Source organism: Centruroides sculpturatus, unplaced genomic scaffold (assembly GCF_000671375.1).
Source record: "Centruroides sculpturatus isolate CEXI.00-Female unplaced genomic scaffold, Cexi_2.0 scaffold911, whole genome shotgun sequence".
Classification (NCBI taxonomy): domain Eukaryota; kingdom Metazoa; phylum Arthropoda; class Arachnida; order Scorpiones; family Buthidae; genus Centruroides; species Centruroides sculpturatus.
In genome coordinates, this window is record NW_019385154.1 from 192,014 (window position 1) to 212,136 (window position 20,123).

Consider the following 20,123-nt stretch of genomic DNA (forward strand, 5'->3'; position numbering starts at 1 on the left):
ATCATATGGTACCAATTCTTTCAGTGAGGCCATTCACTGAATAAATTTGTGACATGATACTCCCAACACATTCATGTTGCAACTCACATAACTAAAACTAGGCATCCTCATTGATGCCAAATCAGACCTCTTTTCTAGGAACAATCTTTCATAATTTCTAGAAACAATCTAGAAACAGAATTTCAGATTGTTTATAGAGATGTAAGTCTCATAGTTTAAGATTCACTGCAGTATCCTTTCTTGTAAACAGCAGTTGAATTTATATAAATTTTTTATTAACAAGATTTGATATAATAAAATCTTATTAATTTTTCATTACTTGTTTTTGCCATAAATAATTGTTAATTGTAAAATATTTGTGATTATAATATGAATAGATTTTTGAAATATTGGTTTCAGTAGTCAATGCTATTATCTTTTATGACATGATTTTTAATTCAGGCATTTAAAATTACATAAAATAAAAATTAGACTGAATTAAATTATTTAATTTAAATTTTATTTTATAAAATGAAAAATATTTAAAAATTATTTAATTTTCTAATGAACGTTTACTTTTGACACTTATTTTTAATTTTGAGAATTTAGCTGATTATTTAAAATAATTACGCTAACCAATTTTGACTATAAAAAAGATATCTGATGTATGATAATGGTTATTGGTATATCTCTAATGTGATATTTTAAAATCAGATAAATTAATCAAAAAGAAATTTAATTTCTATATTTTATTTATTAAATAAATATTACCTGTAAAGCAAATAGTCCAATAGTTGTCAATCCAATCCATGAGTGAATGCTATAAAAATGTTTTGGATTGATATCATTATTTCGTGCTTGAATAGCAGAAACCAGTCCAACAGTTATACTTGAAACAGACATCACAAAAATGATAGTATGCACAACTTTGCCATATATCTTTTTACAGCATGGAAAGAGTTTGTAAACCAATATTGCTGAAAAATAAAAATAGTAATTTAAAAATTTAAGTTAAATCTTTGTATAATTAAACCAATGATATATTTGAAATAAATGTCATAAAAATTACAATGCTAACAATTTTATATAAATAATATAATGAATATAACTTTCTGTAGATCAATATATATATTTGTTTTTATTTGTGTCTTTCTGTGGCTCAATGTAACCTTGAAAACCAATTTATTCCAGTTAAATGAACAATTAGAACTTTCTTCTATTACCAATGATTTCTAGATCTTTACCAACTAGAATGAGGATAAAGTAATCTGATGAATAATTGTTAATTTATAGAAGCATTCCAATTTTTTTCCAGTGTGAACTTCTGAGAAACTATGTCCTTTTGATATAAGTCTACCTTTTCCTATTATATTCTGTTTTTCTCAAGGCTCTAAATGATATTTCAAGTTGGTGATCCAGGATACACAATAGTAATTGTTGATTGTTCATTCACTAAAAGTACTACTATTACACTGGGTACAAAATTTACCACTCTGCACATGACTGGCCCAATACCAGTCATGATGTGCAGAGTATGTCAGTACTGACCCATTTAAATTTTGAATTGCACTCGTGTTCTTTTCTAGGCATTCCATTTGATATACTACCAAAACTGTGCAGAGCTGAGGTGATGTCATTATCCCCCATGTTCATTGAACTTAGAAACAAAAAGGAATCATATAGGACTAAGACTGAAGAAAACTCTGAAAGGTAGGTAGTTTGCATTTGATACGGAGACACTCAAAGTCACAATGACAACTCTCATATCCTTCCAAAAACTGTCAGTTCTGACAACTTTTGGAAATTATTGATTAAATGTTATATCATATATATATATATATCATATCATATATATGTTATATCATATATATATGATATAACATTTTGGTGATGGTAGAGCTGTCCAGGTCAAGGGAAGTTACTTTAAGTATGACAAATCATAAGAAGAAATAGTAAAAGATATAATAAAATTCTATTAATCTATGAATTAAATGAGCACTGTTGTATAATAAAACAATCTAGGATATACAGTGATCTTTTGTCTTTTGCTGAGATTAAATTCTGGACATGTACAGGATAAATTATATTTTATTTTAATAAAAAAGGTAGACATCATCATAAGACCAATAATACTAATAAACATTCAAAGAGATGCTTTATTAATGTGATTAAGTGTTTTTTGAGATAGTTCATGTCTCATCTTCACATCAATATACAAAGAACATTTGAAGAATATACACTGTCAGGTGCATATTAAATATAAATAAGTTTAAAAGACAGACACTCTAATAAGACTAGGATTTTTTTCAGTTGGAACACACTGGCATGCTGTACCAATAAATAGCATAAAAGTGTTGATAGCCACTATACAGTATTGGCAGTTGCTCAGTACGAAAAATTCTGTTAAGGTGAGAAATCTGGTGACTGCATGATAAAAACAAACTGAATTGGGCCACTCAATCAGCCACAATGAATGCCATAGTGTGAAAAGAAAATGGGGCAAGACTCCTTTTCTACCAAAGACTGTCTTTTGACAAATGGACAATTGCCTAGTAATTGTCTGATTCCATAACATTCTTATCAAGAAACAAGATACAGAGAAGCACTAATGATAACAGAAGCTAAAATTAGAAATAATTTTGGTTTATTCATCCAAAAAAACCCTTTTAAGTGGTTATAGAAGTGACTAAAGAAAACATTTTGAAAGAGAAAAGTAAAAACATGGCTACTAAAAGGATGTTATTTAGCAACTGATACTCTGACACTCCTGTAAAAGCAAAACAAGAAATAGAGAAGTGGAGATATACAAAAACTTTGAAAAGATTATAAATGCTACAAATGTATACATTTATAAATAAAAAAATAAATAATTAGTAGTATTAAACACTGGTTTGTTAATTATTGTTACATTTTTCCTAAACAGAACTTTATTTTTAGTCACTATACATGTGTACTGGTAATAATATTTAAAAAAAAGAGTACTAAATGAGATTAATACAGTACATGTTAATAAACTGGCATGAAGTAATGAAGCATCTTTATGTGACACAAATAACAACATACCAATATTTAATTAGAATATCATGCATAAAAATAAAAAATTACACATAATATAAGACTTGTGAGGATCATGTGACTCTACATCACATCTGCTATTGAGGAACTAAGCATTAAGATTGAATTCCAAAACTAGATCCGAATGACATGGTCAGGAATATCATGAATATTGGTAAATAAGCTTGAGAGGAAGGAAAAACTTCTTTGCTTATTGAATTACTTTTCTTTGAGTGAAAGAGAGACATTACACTACTTTGTTAACATATATAAGAACAGTTAACAAGTCCAGTAGAGATACAAAAGTCCTTATCTATACACTTGGGACATCTGTCAACAGTTCACAGTCAGTGGAAAGCTAGTCCAAGTCTGATTGTAGTTATGCTACTGCTGGAGTTTGTTGACAGAAAGACACACCTAGGTTGACTCACAGTCCCAAACTTTGGTTTATATAATACTGTGTAGACAGTACTACATAAAAAAAAATGGATAAGAATTGATATAATCCCTTGTGGCAAGCACTACATAAAGAAATTGGACAGCAATTGACCACTTGTTACGACTTTTGTCCTTGTTTAACATTCTTGACAGCAATACCAAAAGCGCTCAGCAACTAAATAATAATAAAGAAAACACCTTTTTTTGCCGAGAAATAAATATAATTTGCAAAAACAAACGTTTTCAGCCTAGTTAATAGGCCATCTTCAGGTCGAAAAAATGGAACGCAAATGTTCCATAAATAGAACATAAAAATATTTAAATCAAAAAATTTTACAAGTAAAAATAACGGAAGAATATATAAACAAATTAATTAATTAATTAATTAAAACAGNCTCAAAGAACATAGATACGCCATAAGAAAAGCATCTAATTCAACGATATTGTCACAAATGGCGCAAGCGCAAGGCTCTGAGGTTAAATGGGATGAGGCAACAATCATCAAGCCTCTGTCTTCCCCAACTCTAGCAATGACGGCGGAGAAAATTGAAATATACAGAAGTAGGATAGGGGAAGGCTGTTTAAATGCGAGAGATGCGGAGAGCCTACCATCGGCATGGAAATATTTGGTAAAGAAATATACTAGAAACTTCGACCAGAATTAATCCATTGAAGATTTATGTTATTTCTGTTTTAATTAATTAATTAATTTATTTGTTTATTTATTCTTCTGTTATTTTTTACTTGTAAAATTTTTTGATTTAAATATTTTTATGTTCTATTTATGGAACATTTGCGTTCCATTTTTTCGACCTGAAGATGGCCTATTAACTAGGCTGAAAACGTTTGTTTTTGCAAATTATATTTATTTCTCGGCAAAAAAAGGTGTTTTCTTTATTATTCTTGACAGCTTTAATTTCACAGCTTGCTTCAGTTTCCTCGGAGTTATACAGTAGTGCTCAGCATTAATTGTATGGCGTTTTTGAGAAGCTCAATGAGGAGTGATCCTAGGAACAACATGTGAAAGAAATGCTGCACCTTAAGTGGAGTAGTGTATCAGATGTTTCAAAGATACCTACCCATGTGTATTTTGTTCATTAATAAGTTGATGTAACATCCACTGAGCAAAAATTTTGTGATAGAGGTCACTGGAACTGCTCGATGACTATGTGAACAGATCCGTTACTGATATTCAGCTCTGCTGCAATCACTATACTTTGGATGACAACTGGCATTACCACAAATCCATTACAGATGGCTGAGATGGTCTCAAATCACATGACATTCAAGATATCTCACTTATTGGTTCAATGAACAGTGAGGTCCATTCCTAACAAGAATGTTATCCAGCATGGGAAACTGTCAAATTAGCCCAGATAGTCCATTTTTAATTGAAGGCTCCTTATAGCTGAATTTGACAAACACTTCAAATAATATCACAATGAATCATTCCAACAGTGAAGTTTGATGGAGACAAACATGATAGTCTAGAGTTGTTTCTTGTAGTTTGATACTAGATCATTGATTATTTTATTCAAAATCATAATGCTGATGTATACCTAGATATTATTTATGTATTAGATCTTATAAATACAAAATTCTAAGTAAAAAATGTTCATGTCATAAATTATTTTGAGAATATTTGCATCCAAAAAATGTACTGGTCAGTGCAGAAAACTTAATTTCTCTAAGAATTTAAATTATTAAATGTGTGAAGGTTATTTATTTTATTTATTTATTTATTTTAGTTACATTAGAAAAAGTCTGATTGAGACTAAAGATTTCCAGCTCTGCATAACAATAAAACCCATTATTTAAGAAGTGTCCTAAAACAAGGCTAAATTAATCAGTTTTGAAAAACAAATGGTAAAAATTTTATAAAATACATATAAAAAGTGAAATGAATTTGACATAATGGAGGCTAAAATTTGTAATTCTTGTTCCTATGTTTTCAATAAACAAAGATAATTTATGTAGAATCAGCAAATATCATGAAATAAACATAAAATGTTATCTACATGTATTTATACTATTAAAATTATGACATCATCTAACAGAAAATAAAGCATATTTCCTTAAAATATTGTCACTAAAAATTAACAAGCTTCTGTAAGAAATTACTTTTCAATATTTATTTGCTTCTCTTCAATTGTGACAAACAAGATATTTTCTTCCATATTTTTTAAATAAACATGATTAATTAAATTTTTCAATTATAAATTATATTCATAGATAAACTACTTATATCTTTAGAACAGTTAATTTCTGATTCATTTACTAATGAGATGATGATGAGAAATATTCATAATTAACTTTGATAACAATCATCTCAAGATAATTTAGATTATTTAATTAGTAATAAATTATAGGTTGACTCTAATTATGATAGTGAAAACTGTACGATCACAAAGTACAGTTAAAAGAGAAAAAACATTCTGTAGCTTATTTGCTTGTTAACTTTAAATACTAATTGAATCACTGCTAGCATTAATGAGAAATCATCAGTCCTGTATCTAGGAATAAATCATTGAAGGGCTAGAGATAAGTATTGTATTGTATAAGTACTGTAATTGGTATTTTTCCCTTTTCCAAACAGCATTAGGTATATTAAGTAAAAATACTGTAATACTGTATTTGGGAACTGCTGACTAAGCTGAGAGGGCTTTTGACTACCTTATAGCCCCTGTAGCTAAGATTCTGAAAATAATGAAATTGTTAATCATAATAATTTAAAATATATAATTCAATTTATCATCATAAAAAAAGATGTAACTTAAATTTACCTTGTCCATTGAGAAAAATAGTTCCACCAATCATAAGAATGTAGTGTAGATTAAATTGTTTTGTTTTATTTTTTTCCCACGCAATACCATCTCGATGTCCAAGAACCCAATAAATGCATAGACCTAATGCTCCACATAGTAAAACTTCGGCTACAAACATTAATACCACAAATCCCATACGTACTATCCACGATACTTCCATATTATTTGTATCATGTTTTCTGTAAAAACAATTTTAAAAAGTTTGTTAAATAAATTGGATAAAACAATTGATTAAACTAATAGTTCTATTAAAAAATAATATGATTATGATTGAATAAGAATAATGAACAAGGAGGCAAACTGATTACTTGCCTTCCTTAGAATCATGTAAAAACTTTCACAAATTGTAATCTTTAAAGTGATTGAGATATGCAACCTTACACCCTCACTCATGACTGTATTCTATAAGCTACTTGTGGAGAAAACCTCAAAAAAAATTAAATTATTTATCTCCAAGCTTTGCCCATCCTGGAAAATTGTCAGACACCCCTAATATGAATATAATTATAACATATTTGTTGAATTAATAGTTCAAAATATACTGTATACTACCATAATAATAATAATCATCTACAGTTTTCTTGATTAAATTTCTGATATTTTGAAATTTGAAAAACTGATCTGAATCATTCTCCTTTCAATATCTTTTTCACTATACAATACTTGGATTTATTAATTTCCTATGCTTAAACTGAAGCAGGTGAATTTAATACAAAGATTTCAAATATTTTACATTCAAACAGGATTTTTAAAAAGAATATTTAAAGAACATAAACATATGCCAACTTAATAATAATTTTCAAAAATACTACAACAATGAAAATATTTTTATTTATTTCTGGTAAAACAGGAAAACATTAGTAACGTAGGTGAATTTTATGAGTAGGAATCATCATTAAAAAGTTTTTTCTCTTCGTTCTAGAATTTATGGGCTGTGTTTTATGTAAAGCACATTTTTTAGTGATTACTTCATAACATTCTTCTGTATTAAAAATGAATATGTAATTTTTTTTTCTTGTTTCAACTATCATCATTGGAAGCAGTGGCAAATCTTGACAATGGAAAACATTCTTATGGTAGGATACACATATAATTTTCATATTAAATACATATTTTTAAAATACTGTGTTTACAACTAAACGATTTGCAGATATTTTGTTATTTCATTTGCATTCAACAAGGTCGACGTTGGAATTTAGGACGTCAGAGATGGTAAGTAGTTTCCAAGGTCAACAAGCTTAATCCTTTCTTGTTTTTGTTTTTCTCCTTAGTTGATGTATTACCAATAATGAAGAATGAAAATAAATATATAAATATATATACGTATGATCTCACACGATAGGAATATTACACACTTATCTACATTATACGCATTTACTTCTGTGATTTCGGCATTAAGATTGCTTAAATATAATGTTTTAAAGCTAATTGCAAATTCAACCTATCATGGGCCTCAAGTTCTCGTGAATTGATCCAGTCAAAAAAATATTATTAGAAATTCTTGTTATTAAAAGTCAAATAAGCCACTTGTATTAGTTACAAACTTCAAACTTCATTCTTCTTATGAAAAGTAATATTGTACAGAATATATTTTTTATTTGATGCGAAATATTTTTTTATTATAAGAATATAAACAAAAGGGATCTATTTAAAAAGTTAATTAAAAATACAAACTAAATTTAAATTATTTTGTTAATAATAGTCACTATATAAGAGCCTATTATATACAGAAGTACAGTCTGTTCTATTATAAAACATGCAAATTTGCTTCCATCCGGCTATAGTTTCCCACGTTACGCCCTTTTTTTTCCCCATCTTTTGACAGAAATTATTGAAGTTTAAAACTTAAATACAGGCATTGTCAACGTTTTGAGTTCTTTTGAAGTAAAGAAAATGTATTTTACCAATTGTATTTATTAACAAATAAAAAATTGTTTATAAAGAAAGCAAAATTGCGACCTTTAACGTTTCATAATTATGAACTTTGTCTAGTCTAATCCAACGTTTCGACAGATAATTTTATCTGATTATGTTTCATAAATATTTACGGGCATATCATGTTGAGAACAAATATAAAATTAACGAATAAAATGTATATTAATTAGTATTGTATAATAGTGAATTAATATCGTCTTTCAATGTTATACCAGTCGACCCCCTATAAAACTGTTGATTTTTCCGTTTTATATGAATTCCATGTTGTACGAGTCACTTAGATTTTATAAATACGTGAGCTGTTCACAGCCCGGCACACGTATTTGTAATCTAAGTGATTCGTACAACAAGGAATTCATATAAAACGGAAAAATCAACAGTGTTATAAGGGGGTCGACTATATATAAGCTTATTAGTCGATAAAACTGTTATCCTATCCATTTAAAATGCCTCTTTATTTGAAGGGTTTAAAAAAAGAATCTCGACAATAGGAAAAGAAATATTAATTTTAAAAATTTGATTAAATTTCCTATTTATTACTTACAGTATTTAATTATACATTTAGTAAATTGTTTCACTTGCGGATAATTTTGTAATTTCATGCTTTAACTAGTATTTTCTCTGAATTATTAAATTAATTAATCTAAATTGATGAAAACGTAAACCAGAATATATTTTACTATTGCTTAATTTTATAATTTTAACGACCCAAACTAGGACATCGCGCGACTTTGTCGTATCGCGATAGAATTGAATCGGAGTCGGAAGGAAGGAAGCGATCCCTGCAGTATCTGACGGATACGGATAGCTAAACTTTACACTTGCCGCCACAAAATAGGCTATCCTCGTACAATACCTGCAAGCCACGGTAGTAGGGTTTCTGTAAAGGCTGTTTTTTAACCCGGGAAATTCTTCTCATCACGGAAAATCTCTCAAATTTCTTAAAAGTTTTTTTTCTTATTATGTGTTATGTTATTGTTGAGGAAATTTTGCAAATAGAAAGTATAATTAACTCTTAAACTATCAGAATACATTTGTATTTATTAGTATTAAGCCTCCTTATATGATGTCTTAATTTTTAATCATGCCTAGTAGCTTCAATATTTGCCAAATGAACTGCCAAATTATTAGGCTATAAGCTTGGTATCTCTATTAAAGCAGCCGAAGTAGACAAATCAAGAATACTACACAGCAAAAGAAGTATTGCAACGCATCTTGAAAACGAACTAGAAATATTTGAGGCTACAGGTAAAAAAAAACACCTAACATCTGTCTTCTCTTAAATGCATTAAAGACAATTCCACCCACATCAATTGAATCGGAAAGGGCATTCTCGGTAGCAGGACTTTTCATTACTAAAATAAGAACTAGATTGAGTGATCGGAGTATTGACCATTTTTGCTTTTTAAAATCTTATTATAAAAATTTACAATAATATTTTGTATTATGTTTTATGCTAAACATTTTCCAACAGACTTTAATAAATTTTTTTTCTATTTGTTAAAATTTCTACGTAATTCAAAGGTAATTTTTAATACATATTTTACACAGCGTTATTATTATTGTTGTTGGTTTGGAGGTTGCGGGACGTATTAAATTCCTTAAAAAATGAAAAATCATTTGATTTTAAGATTTATTTTATATGTTAAAAATAATTAATTATATCCCGGGAATCTGGGAAACAGATCACTTTTTTCTCGAAATCCCGGGAGAAGAAAAGAATCCGAAAATGAGAAACCCTACACGGGAGACACGATCCTTTCACTACTCGGGTACGGAGAGACGATTCAAGAACAAAGCAATCGATGGCTATTGCTTTGTTCCTGTGTTCTATTTGTTTTCGCGCCTGTTTTCCATTAAGCGCACGTAATACTGTTTTTATTTTTGACCCCTAGACCTAAATTTCGTTAGGTGCGCTAGTCGTATCAGAGAGTATAAACATTGTCACTGCAATACCTTTGTATATCGAAAACGAAATTATGGACTCCTATTTTTACTTTCCTGGCTCTGTAATAGATACCAGAGTAAAAGTATGGCGATCGGTAAAAAAATGACCCGAAGATTTTTACATGTTTGGACTTAGGGAAACGTCGAGAAATGCAAAAATATTCAGAGTTTTTTCTCTATGTATGGATGTTAATATTTGTGTGGGGAGGATTTTGTTTATCCTCTTTGAAACTTAATAACTTCTGTGCTTTTTGTCAAAAATTTCTGAAATTTTGCAGGAGATTTTGTGTATTAGAAAGATTCATGATATTAAATTTTGGTGGTTTAAGATCGATGGGGTGAGGAGATAAAGGATGCTGGTGTGTCATATCTTGTGTAGGATCGGACTTAATGATGACTTTACTCGTTATTAGCATTTAGAATTTTTTTATAAAACCTATCCCTACCCTTAAAATTAATCTTTTTGCCATTTTATAATAATTAAAAATCTAAACAGATTTTTTAAATGATATATCGTAACAGATAGCGTCACTAGAATTTTAAATGTCGAGAAAGTTAAGCGATGGATTTTTTACATTAAAATGGACCGACATTACATTTCTGGATTCCTCGTCTCAATTAATGGTAAATGGCAAAGTTTTAACAAAATCGATCCATTAAATTTTGAGAACGAACTCGATTCTATAAGCCCATACAAAACGTGCCAGCGACGAGAAATATCGCGCGACTTTGTCGTGCCATACGTGCGATATCGCTTTTTTTTCACGCCTTATATCTCGAAAACGAAGTCATGGACCCCCCTTTTTTATTGCATTTTTGGATTTCGCATCGCAATTAATAGAAAATGGCAAAGTTTAATGAAAATCTATCGAACGGATTTTGAGAACGAACACAATTCTATAAGCCTCATAGAAGAAGCTGTTTTAATAATATAAAAATGAATTTTTAATAAAATGGCATATGTCATCACATACAATTTTAACTTTGAGCTATTCATGTTGTTTTATTAAACTTAAATTTCCCTGTTAAAAATTATATATTTATCATAATTTAACAAAATTACTTCTTTTAAGCTTATACCAGTCGACTCCACTACAACACTTCAGATAATTCCGTGTTATATGAATTCCATGTTGTACGAGTCGCTTAGATTTTACAAATACGTGTGCCGGGCTGTGAACGGCTCACGTATTTGTAAAATCTAAGTGACTCGTACAACATGGAATTCATATAAAATAGAAAAATCAACAGTGTTATACGGGAGTCGACTGGTATTTTATATCGTAGTATCCTATGACTGAAAATTATTGGAGTTACTTCCTAGTCCCCATAACCTCATATTCGAGTTCCTAGAAAGTCGAGCAAACCTTTGTCAGTTTTTTCTTTTAGTGACTCGGCTAAATTTTTTTTTGTCAAGACTTTTATCTTAGCCGAAACAAATTATTCTCAGAATTAAAAGTAATTACTGAAGATTTCCAGTCAACCATACTTCCAAAAATACTACTGTAGGATGATCGCGGTGTAGACAAAAGATTAGAAATACAGAGGGGTATAGTAGTATTGTCAGAATCTAAAGAAACAAGGACTTCTATTGTTTCCTTCTTTTATAATGAACAAACATAAGGAGTAGTTTCTTTGTTATGAAAAAAATATTTGACACGATTCAACAGATTAAAATAGAAAACTTTGAGGTTAAGATAATATTTATTATACCACAAAATAATTCCGGTACAATAAAAAGAGCCATAATGAATTTTTTTTATAATTTTTAATCAAGAAAGTCAACACACTTTTCTTTTGTATAATAACATATAATCAATCATAATTGAAAGTGGTACAGACTAACCTTGCTTTAATAATTACGTAATATATTAAACGCTCCATTTTTTATGAACGGAAATTATAATGGCCCTCTTTACATATTTTTTTTATCGTCCATTAACTTTTTATTCGTTGTTGATCCATATAAAAAATAATAGTATAACAAGTCTAATTGCATTCATATTCATATAAACAAAACATTTAAAGTAGTCAACAGCATGACATTCTTTTTTTATACTAACATTTTTAATTATTTCTTCAAAAAAAATCAATTATCTAAAAATGATCCAGCAGACATACAAGCTTTAGTACCAATAATACCACATCACAACTAAATTTAAAATACCTGTATATGCTCTCCACCTCAAATTATTAGTGGCTTGCCCCTGTACATCATACTTTCCCTTTATAAGTAAGTAAATAGTGTATTATTGGGCTGTAATTTCTTCAAATTGCAGCCCAATAATATACTATTTACTTATTTGAATCATTTCATAATATTACAGAAATAATTTAATAAATTTTATTACTAAAATATTATTATATGAAGATCAAAACAGTTAAGTAACTGATTTGTAAATAAATTTATACACTATAACACCCCTATAACACTGTTGATAATTCCATTTTATATGAATTCCATGTTGTACGAGTTACTTAGATTTTACAAATACGTGAGCCGTTCACAGCCCGGCACACGTATTTGTAAAATTTAAGTGACTCGTACAACATGGAATTCATATAAAACGGAAAAATCNATTAGGCGCACGTAATACTGTTTTTATTTTTGACCCCTAGACCTAAATTTCGTTAGGTGCGCTAGTCGTATCAGAGAGTATAAACATTGTCACTGCAATACCTTTGTATATCGAAAACGAAATTATGGACTCCTATTTTTACTTTCCTGGCTCTGTAATAGATACCAGAGTAAAAGTATGGCGATCGGTAAAAAAATGACCCGAAGATTTTTACATGTTTGGACTTAGGGAAACGTCGAGAAATGCAAAAATATTCAGAGTTTTTTCTCTATGTATGGATGTTAATATTTGTGTGGGGAGGATTTTGTTTATCCTCTTTGAAACTTAATAACTTCTGTGCTTTTTGTCAAAAATTTCTGAAATTTTGCAGGAGATTTTGTGTATTAGAAAGATTCATGATATTAAATTTTGGTGGTTTAAGATCGATGGGGTGAGGAGATAAAGGATGCTGGTGTGTCATATCTTGTGTAGGATCGGACTTAATGATGACTTTACTCGTTATTAGCATTTAGAATTTTTTTATAAAACCTATCCCTACCCTTAAAATTAATCTTTTTGCCATTTTATAATAATTAAAAATCTAAACAGATTTTTTAAATGATATATCGTAACAGATAGCGTCACTAGAATTTTAAATGTCGAGAAAGTTAAGCGATGGATTTTTTACATTAAAATGGACCGACATTACATTTCTGGATTCCTCGTCTCAATTAATGGTAAATGGCAAAGTTTTAACAAAATCGATCCATTAAATTTTGAGAACGAACTCGATTCTATAAGCCCATACAAAACGTGCCAGCGACGAGAAATATCGCGCGACTTTGTCGTGCCATACGTGCGATATCGCTTTTTTTTCACGCCTTATATCTCGAAAACGAAGTCATGGACCCCCCTTTTTTATTGCATTTTTGGATTTCGCATCGCAATTAATAGAAAATGGCAAAGTTTAATGAAAATCTATCGAACGGATTTTGAGAACGAACACAATTCTATAAGCCTCATAGAAGAAGCTGTTTTAATAATATAAAAATGAATTTTTAATAAAATGGCATATGTCATCACATACAATTTTAACTTTGAGCTATTCATGTTGTTTTATTAAACTTAAATTTCCCTGTTAAAAATTATATATTTATCATAATTTAACAAAATTACTTCTTTTAAGCTTATACCAGTCGACTCCACTACAACACTTCAGATAATTCCGTGTTATATGAATTCCATGTTGTACGAGTCGCTTAGATTTTACAAATACGTGTGCCGGGCTGTGAACGGCTCACGTATTTGTAAAATCTAAGTGACTCGTACAACATGGAATTCATATAAAATAGAAAAATCAACAGTGTTATACGGGAGTCGACTGGTATTTTATATCGTAGTATCCTATGACTGAAAATTATTGGAGTTACTTCCTAGTCCCCATAACCTCATATTCGAGTTCCTAGAAAGTCGAGCAAACCTTTGTCAGTTTTTTCTTTTAGTGACTCGGCTAAATTTTTTTTTGTCAAGACTTTTATCTTAGCCGAAACAAATTATTCTCAGAATTAAAAGTAATTACTGAAGATTTCCAGTCAACCATACTTCCAAAAATACTACTGTAGGATGATCGCGGTGTAGACAAAAGATTAGAAATACAGAGGGGTATAGTAGTATTGTCAGAATCTAAAGAAACAAGGACTTCTATTGTTTCCTTCTTTTATAATGAACAAACATAAGGAGTAGTTTCTTTGTTATGAAAAAAATATTTGACACGATTCAACAGATTAAAATAGAAAACTTTGAGGTTAAGATAATATTTATTATACCACAAAATAATTCCGGTACAATAAAAAGAGCCATAATGAATTTTTTTTATAATTTTTAATCAAGAAAGTCAACACACTTTTCTTTTGTATAATAACATATAATCAATCATAATTGAAAGTGGTACAGACTAACCTTGCTTTAATAATTACGTAATATATTAAACGCTCCATTTTTTATGAACGGAAATTATAATGGCCCTCTTTACATATTTTTTTTATCGTCCATTAACTTTTTATTCGTTGTTGATCCATATAAAAAATAATAGTATAACAAGTCTAATTGCATTCATATTCATATAAACAAAACATTTAAAGTAGTCAACAGCATGACATTCTTTTTTTATACTAACATTTTTAATTATTTCTTCAAAAAAAATCAATTATCTAAAAATGATCCAGCAGACATACAAGCTTTAGTACCAATAATACCACATCACAACTAAATTTAAAATACCTGTATATGCTCTCCACCTCAAATTATTAGTGGCTTGCCCCTGTACATCATACTTTCCCTTTATAAGTAAGTAAATAGTGTATTATTGGGCTGTAATTTCTTCAAATTGCAGCCCAATAATATACTATTTACTTATTTGAATCATTTCATAATATTACAGAAATAATTTAATAAATTTTATTACTAAAATATTATTATATGAAGATCAAAACAGTTAAGTAACTGATTTGTAAATAAATTTATACACTATAACACCCCTATAACACTGTTGATAATTCCATTTTATATGAATTCCATGTTGTACGAGTTACTTAGATTTTACAAATACGTGAGCCGTTCACAGCCCGGCACACGTATTTGTAAAATTTAAGTGACTCGTACAACATGGAATTCATATAAAACGGAAAAATCAACAGTGTTATAGGGGGTCGACTGTATAGTATTATGTCTTTTTATATGTTACTATTTATAAAATCTTACATTAAATTACAATAATAATTAACCTAATCAAAGATACTTATATCTAACTGTAAAGTGAGGTAATTTAAACGTTTAAAACATAACAAAATTCTTAATTCTGTTAACTTATAATCAACATATTCGTGATGTATAACAGTTTAAACCAGGATAAACTTGTAATGAGGATGTGAATTTACTTTAATTCATGAGACAAATTGTTTTTATATTTAAAATTTTAAAAAAATCTAACCAATGATTTGGCATAGTGATTAATATGAAATGCATTAACATTAACTAATATTATAGCTGAAAATTATTACATTAAATTTAATAACAAAATAAATTTTCCAAGGTTATGTTACTCATTTAATCTACTTGCAGATATCAAGATATACAGAAGTAAAATCAGGTTTTGTAAACGTCCTTTCGAAATTCTAATATATAAAAATCGAAACAATAAATTATATATATTTTTTTAAATGCTAATTTTTATAATTTACATATATTTTATGCTTTTGTATATACAGTATTAATATTGAAACATGTAACATAAAACATTTTAAAATTTAAATTGATACAATACAGTTATATATGTGTGTCTTTTTAAAACTGTACTTAAACTCTAATTTATTATAAGAGTTAAACAAAATGTATTATTATTTTTTTTAAATTCTGAAGCTAATCTTGAAAAGATTCATAAGGATAAACTTTAAAATCTCCTTAAACAGAGCAATTAATTTTTATGCAGTTGTTAACTATAAAATTGAAGTTTTATTTGTCCTCGACATTGACTTTTAACAGTTGGTTTGCAACGTAAATTCATTAGTATAATATAAATAATCGACTTTTAAAAATTTTATTGTTCAGTATATATATAACAAAAATAAAAAAAGAATTTCGGATTTTAATAGTTTACATTACGTTATATTTTTAATTTTCTTTATTTATTATAAAAGTTGAGATATTTAGGTATTGAATATTGCTTAAGACATTTTAAGATAAATTTGGAAAATAGGTTTATTTCAGCTAATTTTAAAAATGCCTCAAGAAATTTTTATACTGATTTTCAACCTATATACTGAAATTACCAGGTACTTTAATGTATTTCTTAAAAATATTGTTGAAATTTGGTTTTGGGGTTAATTGTTACAATTCACAAACTATCGTAAACATAATTTACAGTACTTAGAATTTTTTGCACTTTCAGTATTTATTTTATGTGTTTTGTACTATATTTTACAGGAAATAGTTTTCTATTCTGACACGATAATCCAAATCAGCGTTTTAATATTTATCAAGTTATCTTAGTATATTATTTAAGTTTTCTTTAATGAAGTTTGTTTCAGAAAATTAATCACCGTTTCGTATTAATACCAGTCGACACCCCTATAACACTGTTGATTTTTCCGTTTTATATGAATTCCATGTTGTACGAGTCACTTAGATTTTACAAATACGTGTGCCAAGCTGTGAACAGATCACGTATTTGTAAAATCTAAGTGACTCGTACAACATGGAATTCATATAAAACGGAAAAATCAACAATGTTATAGGGGGATCGACTGTATTAATCATACACTAATGATACTCTTATCATGATAAGAAAGTGTAACTTTTGTATGATTAAGCTGTACGTTTGAACCCACACTCTCTTATCAGAACACTAACATAACTCTTCTATCCTGTAATAGCATTTAAATACATTTATTATTTATTAATACATGTAGTTAAAATAAATATTTAAAGCAAACAATACCAATTATTTGTAATTCTATCCTTATTTGAAATGTCTGTTAACAACAAAAGATAAGTAAATAGGATTATAATAAAGTGTTATTACGTATATAATTGTATTTTTATATATGAAAAAAAAATATTAAAGATTTTAACTACAGTTATTATAATTCATATTTAATATAGATTATTCATTTGTACACAGAATCTGAGCTTGATTTTTTTTTCCTTAAAATATCTGAACTCGATCGTTGTCGAATGTCATCGATTACTAAATCGGGTAAGTAATTTAATCAGAAGTGACCCATTTCTTTTTTTATTCTATTTTATATTTTAAGTGATTTGGCCTGCTGTGGTTTATCTTTCCAATATATAATACTTTTAGGTTATACTCACGATCTATGTTTAGAATCTCAGCTAGATTAGCGAGTAAACCATCATTAACATAATATATCGAACTAATGATATAAGGAAGAAGGAGACTGACATTCAAGAGCAAACCAGATGGATGGTAAATATTGAAAAATAGTAAATATATATCACGCCAATAACTCTATCTTTTTGCAATGCTTTTTCATCAGTAATAAATATGCCAAAAGTAGATTTTAAATCGCTTTCATTCATTTATAAAAATCATTTTTTTAATAGTAAATTTATTGTAGTCAAGTTATAAATCAAAATAGATAACAAAGTGTTAAAAAGTAATAATAATTAAATTATAAAATTACCCATTTATGAAATTATTAAATTTTATAATCTAGTTAAAAACTTGATTTTCCAATTAAAAAAAAAATTCAATATTTAACCACAACTAGAGCAAAACATATTCAAATCTAGTTAATCCAGATTTCTGAAGCATGTATATTTCCCTAAATTTTCCATATTATTGAACATTATTCTTTCCCCTATAATCTTAACATTATTATTAACTTATAAAATATTCAAACAACAACATTGTTTATATTCGAAGCTTCAACAACAATCACATTATAAAAAAAAATGGTTCAATGAGAACAACAACCGCAAAAAGTTAAAAAATAAAAAATACATAATGAATAAGGCACGAAGATGATTTTAATTTAAAATAATATTAATTTTATGCGGTTCATCTATTTTTAAATTTTTTAAACATGTAACTAATAATAAATAAAGTTAAGAGAAATAAATCGATATAAAGAAAAATATTGATTTAAAAAAAAAAAATAAATCTGTTTTAATTAAGTCCTGTTAAAACATGATTTAACATTCAGAGTTAATTAGTATAGATGAAATTCTACGTTTATAGTGTGTCAAAACAAACAAGGAAACAGGTCTGCAGCTCTTTCAAGGTCTTTTTTAATGAACAGGAAGATGTCGTATATATAATATACATATAAGAACACTAGGATGTCACCTTGAAAATATGACTTTTGATTCTATCACATGACAGAAATGGTATTTCTAAAATGTAAATGGCCTATAATATAAAATTTTCTTGTTCTAAAAACCTATAGTTAACATCAATTTGTTCTGCTAACGTGACTTTTATGAATTTTGGATATAAAAAAAAAAACATCTTCAAATTACTAGCAAGTAGAAAAGTAGTTTGTTTTTTAACTTAAAATTATATCCTAGTTTATAAAATATTTTATAACCATGATACTTGTACATATAGTTTTAAGGGTTTATTATTCTTAGGTCTAAAAATATCTCAAGTAGGTTTATTTTAATGTTCTGTTTTAAATTTTACTATATGGTTACATTAACCATTATATTTTATGGGTCAACAAGTATATATTTTACAGTTTTCATGCTCGTTTCTATCTTGTAAATAAATTATAAGAACATATTTTTAATGTCTATTGCTATGATTAGTATTAATAACCGATTAAACTCTAATTAAACAATAAAAAGATATTATACAGGAAACATTTTAAAAAAAAATAACTATTTAACAATGTAAAATTATTAATCAATGTATCGAACTAAAACAAACCGTTTCTCAACATTAACCATCCTGAAAGCTTATCCCACATAACGAGCAAAGCAAATGAGATTTTGGAATTTGTATCGTGTTTCACGTGGGAAGATTTGTACAGTTGGATTATTTTAATTAATAAAAGAAAAAAAAATGATAAAAATTCATAATACATATGCGTACTTTAATAATACTCATTCTTTTAATAACACTTTAAATATTGAACTTTAATAGCTTAATCTAAATGACGTTTGGATTGTAAACATGCTACCATAGAAATAAACGTGTTAACATAGTAAGAAATACACTGATATTTTAATACAGTTTATATCAACAGAATAAAATCTGTAATCGGTAGCATATTTTATATGTATAAAACAGCACAAATAATATCTTCAATAAAATAAATATTGCATTACTAAAAGAATAAAAGAAATGTTAATTTTTACAGTGAAGTTTTTCATCTAAACAGATTAAATTACATTTAATGACCCCACTGTTTGGGTTCTTGTTTTAGACCTTTTTTTTTAAATTCATTTATTTTTATTTAGCTAACAGCTCCCAGAAGTATTATAATACACGCTTTCAGAGATTTAAAACAATATTAAAAATATTGGTGAGTCATATGTTAGTCCTTGGTTTGTTGTAGGATAATTCAAGGTTAGATAGTTTATTTAATTGTTTTTCTTTTATTTATTTTTCTTCTTTCTTTTGTACGTTCGTTAATTTTAATTTTTAGATAGATGATTGATAAGTTGAAATTATAAGTGGATGAGTTAAATAGTGCTTTCTTGGGAGCATTAAGATCCATTATTTAGATCATTGACGCATAAGCAACCAAGCAGATTCGATGATAACTTCAATAATCATTCAGGCTTCTTATTTTTTTTAGTGTTTAAAAATATCCAAATTTCGTATTTATTTATTTATATAGTTATTTTTAATTATAAAATTAAT

At 27.8% G+C, this 20,123-nt stretch overlaps 1 protein-coding gene across 1 annotated transcript in view; it reads right to left on the reverse strand.

Annotated features, from left to right (window-relative positions):
* Positions 1 to 20,123, reverse strand: part of LOC111635534 (probable ascorbate-specific transmembrane electron transporter 1) — a 39,607-nt gene that overhangs the window by 4,321 nt on the left and 15,163 nt on the right. The window contains exons 2-3 of the mRNA XM_023380525.1: positions 6,255 to 6,475; positions 751 to 956 (exon numbers count right to left, since the gene is read on the reverse strand). Coding sequence (XP_023236293.1) covers positions 751 to 956; positions 6,255 to 6,475 — 427 coding nt within the window. The remainder of the gene's footprint in view (positions 1 to 750; positions 957 to 6,254; positions 6,476 to 20,123) is intronic.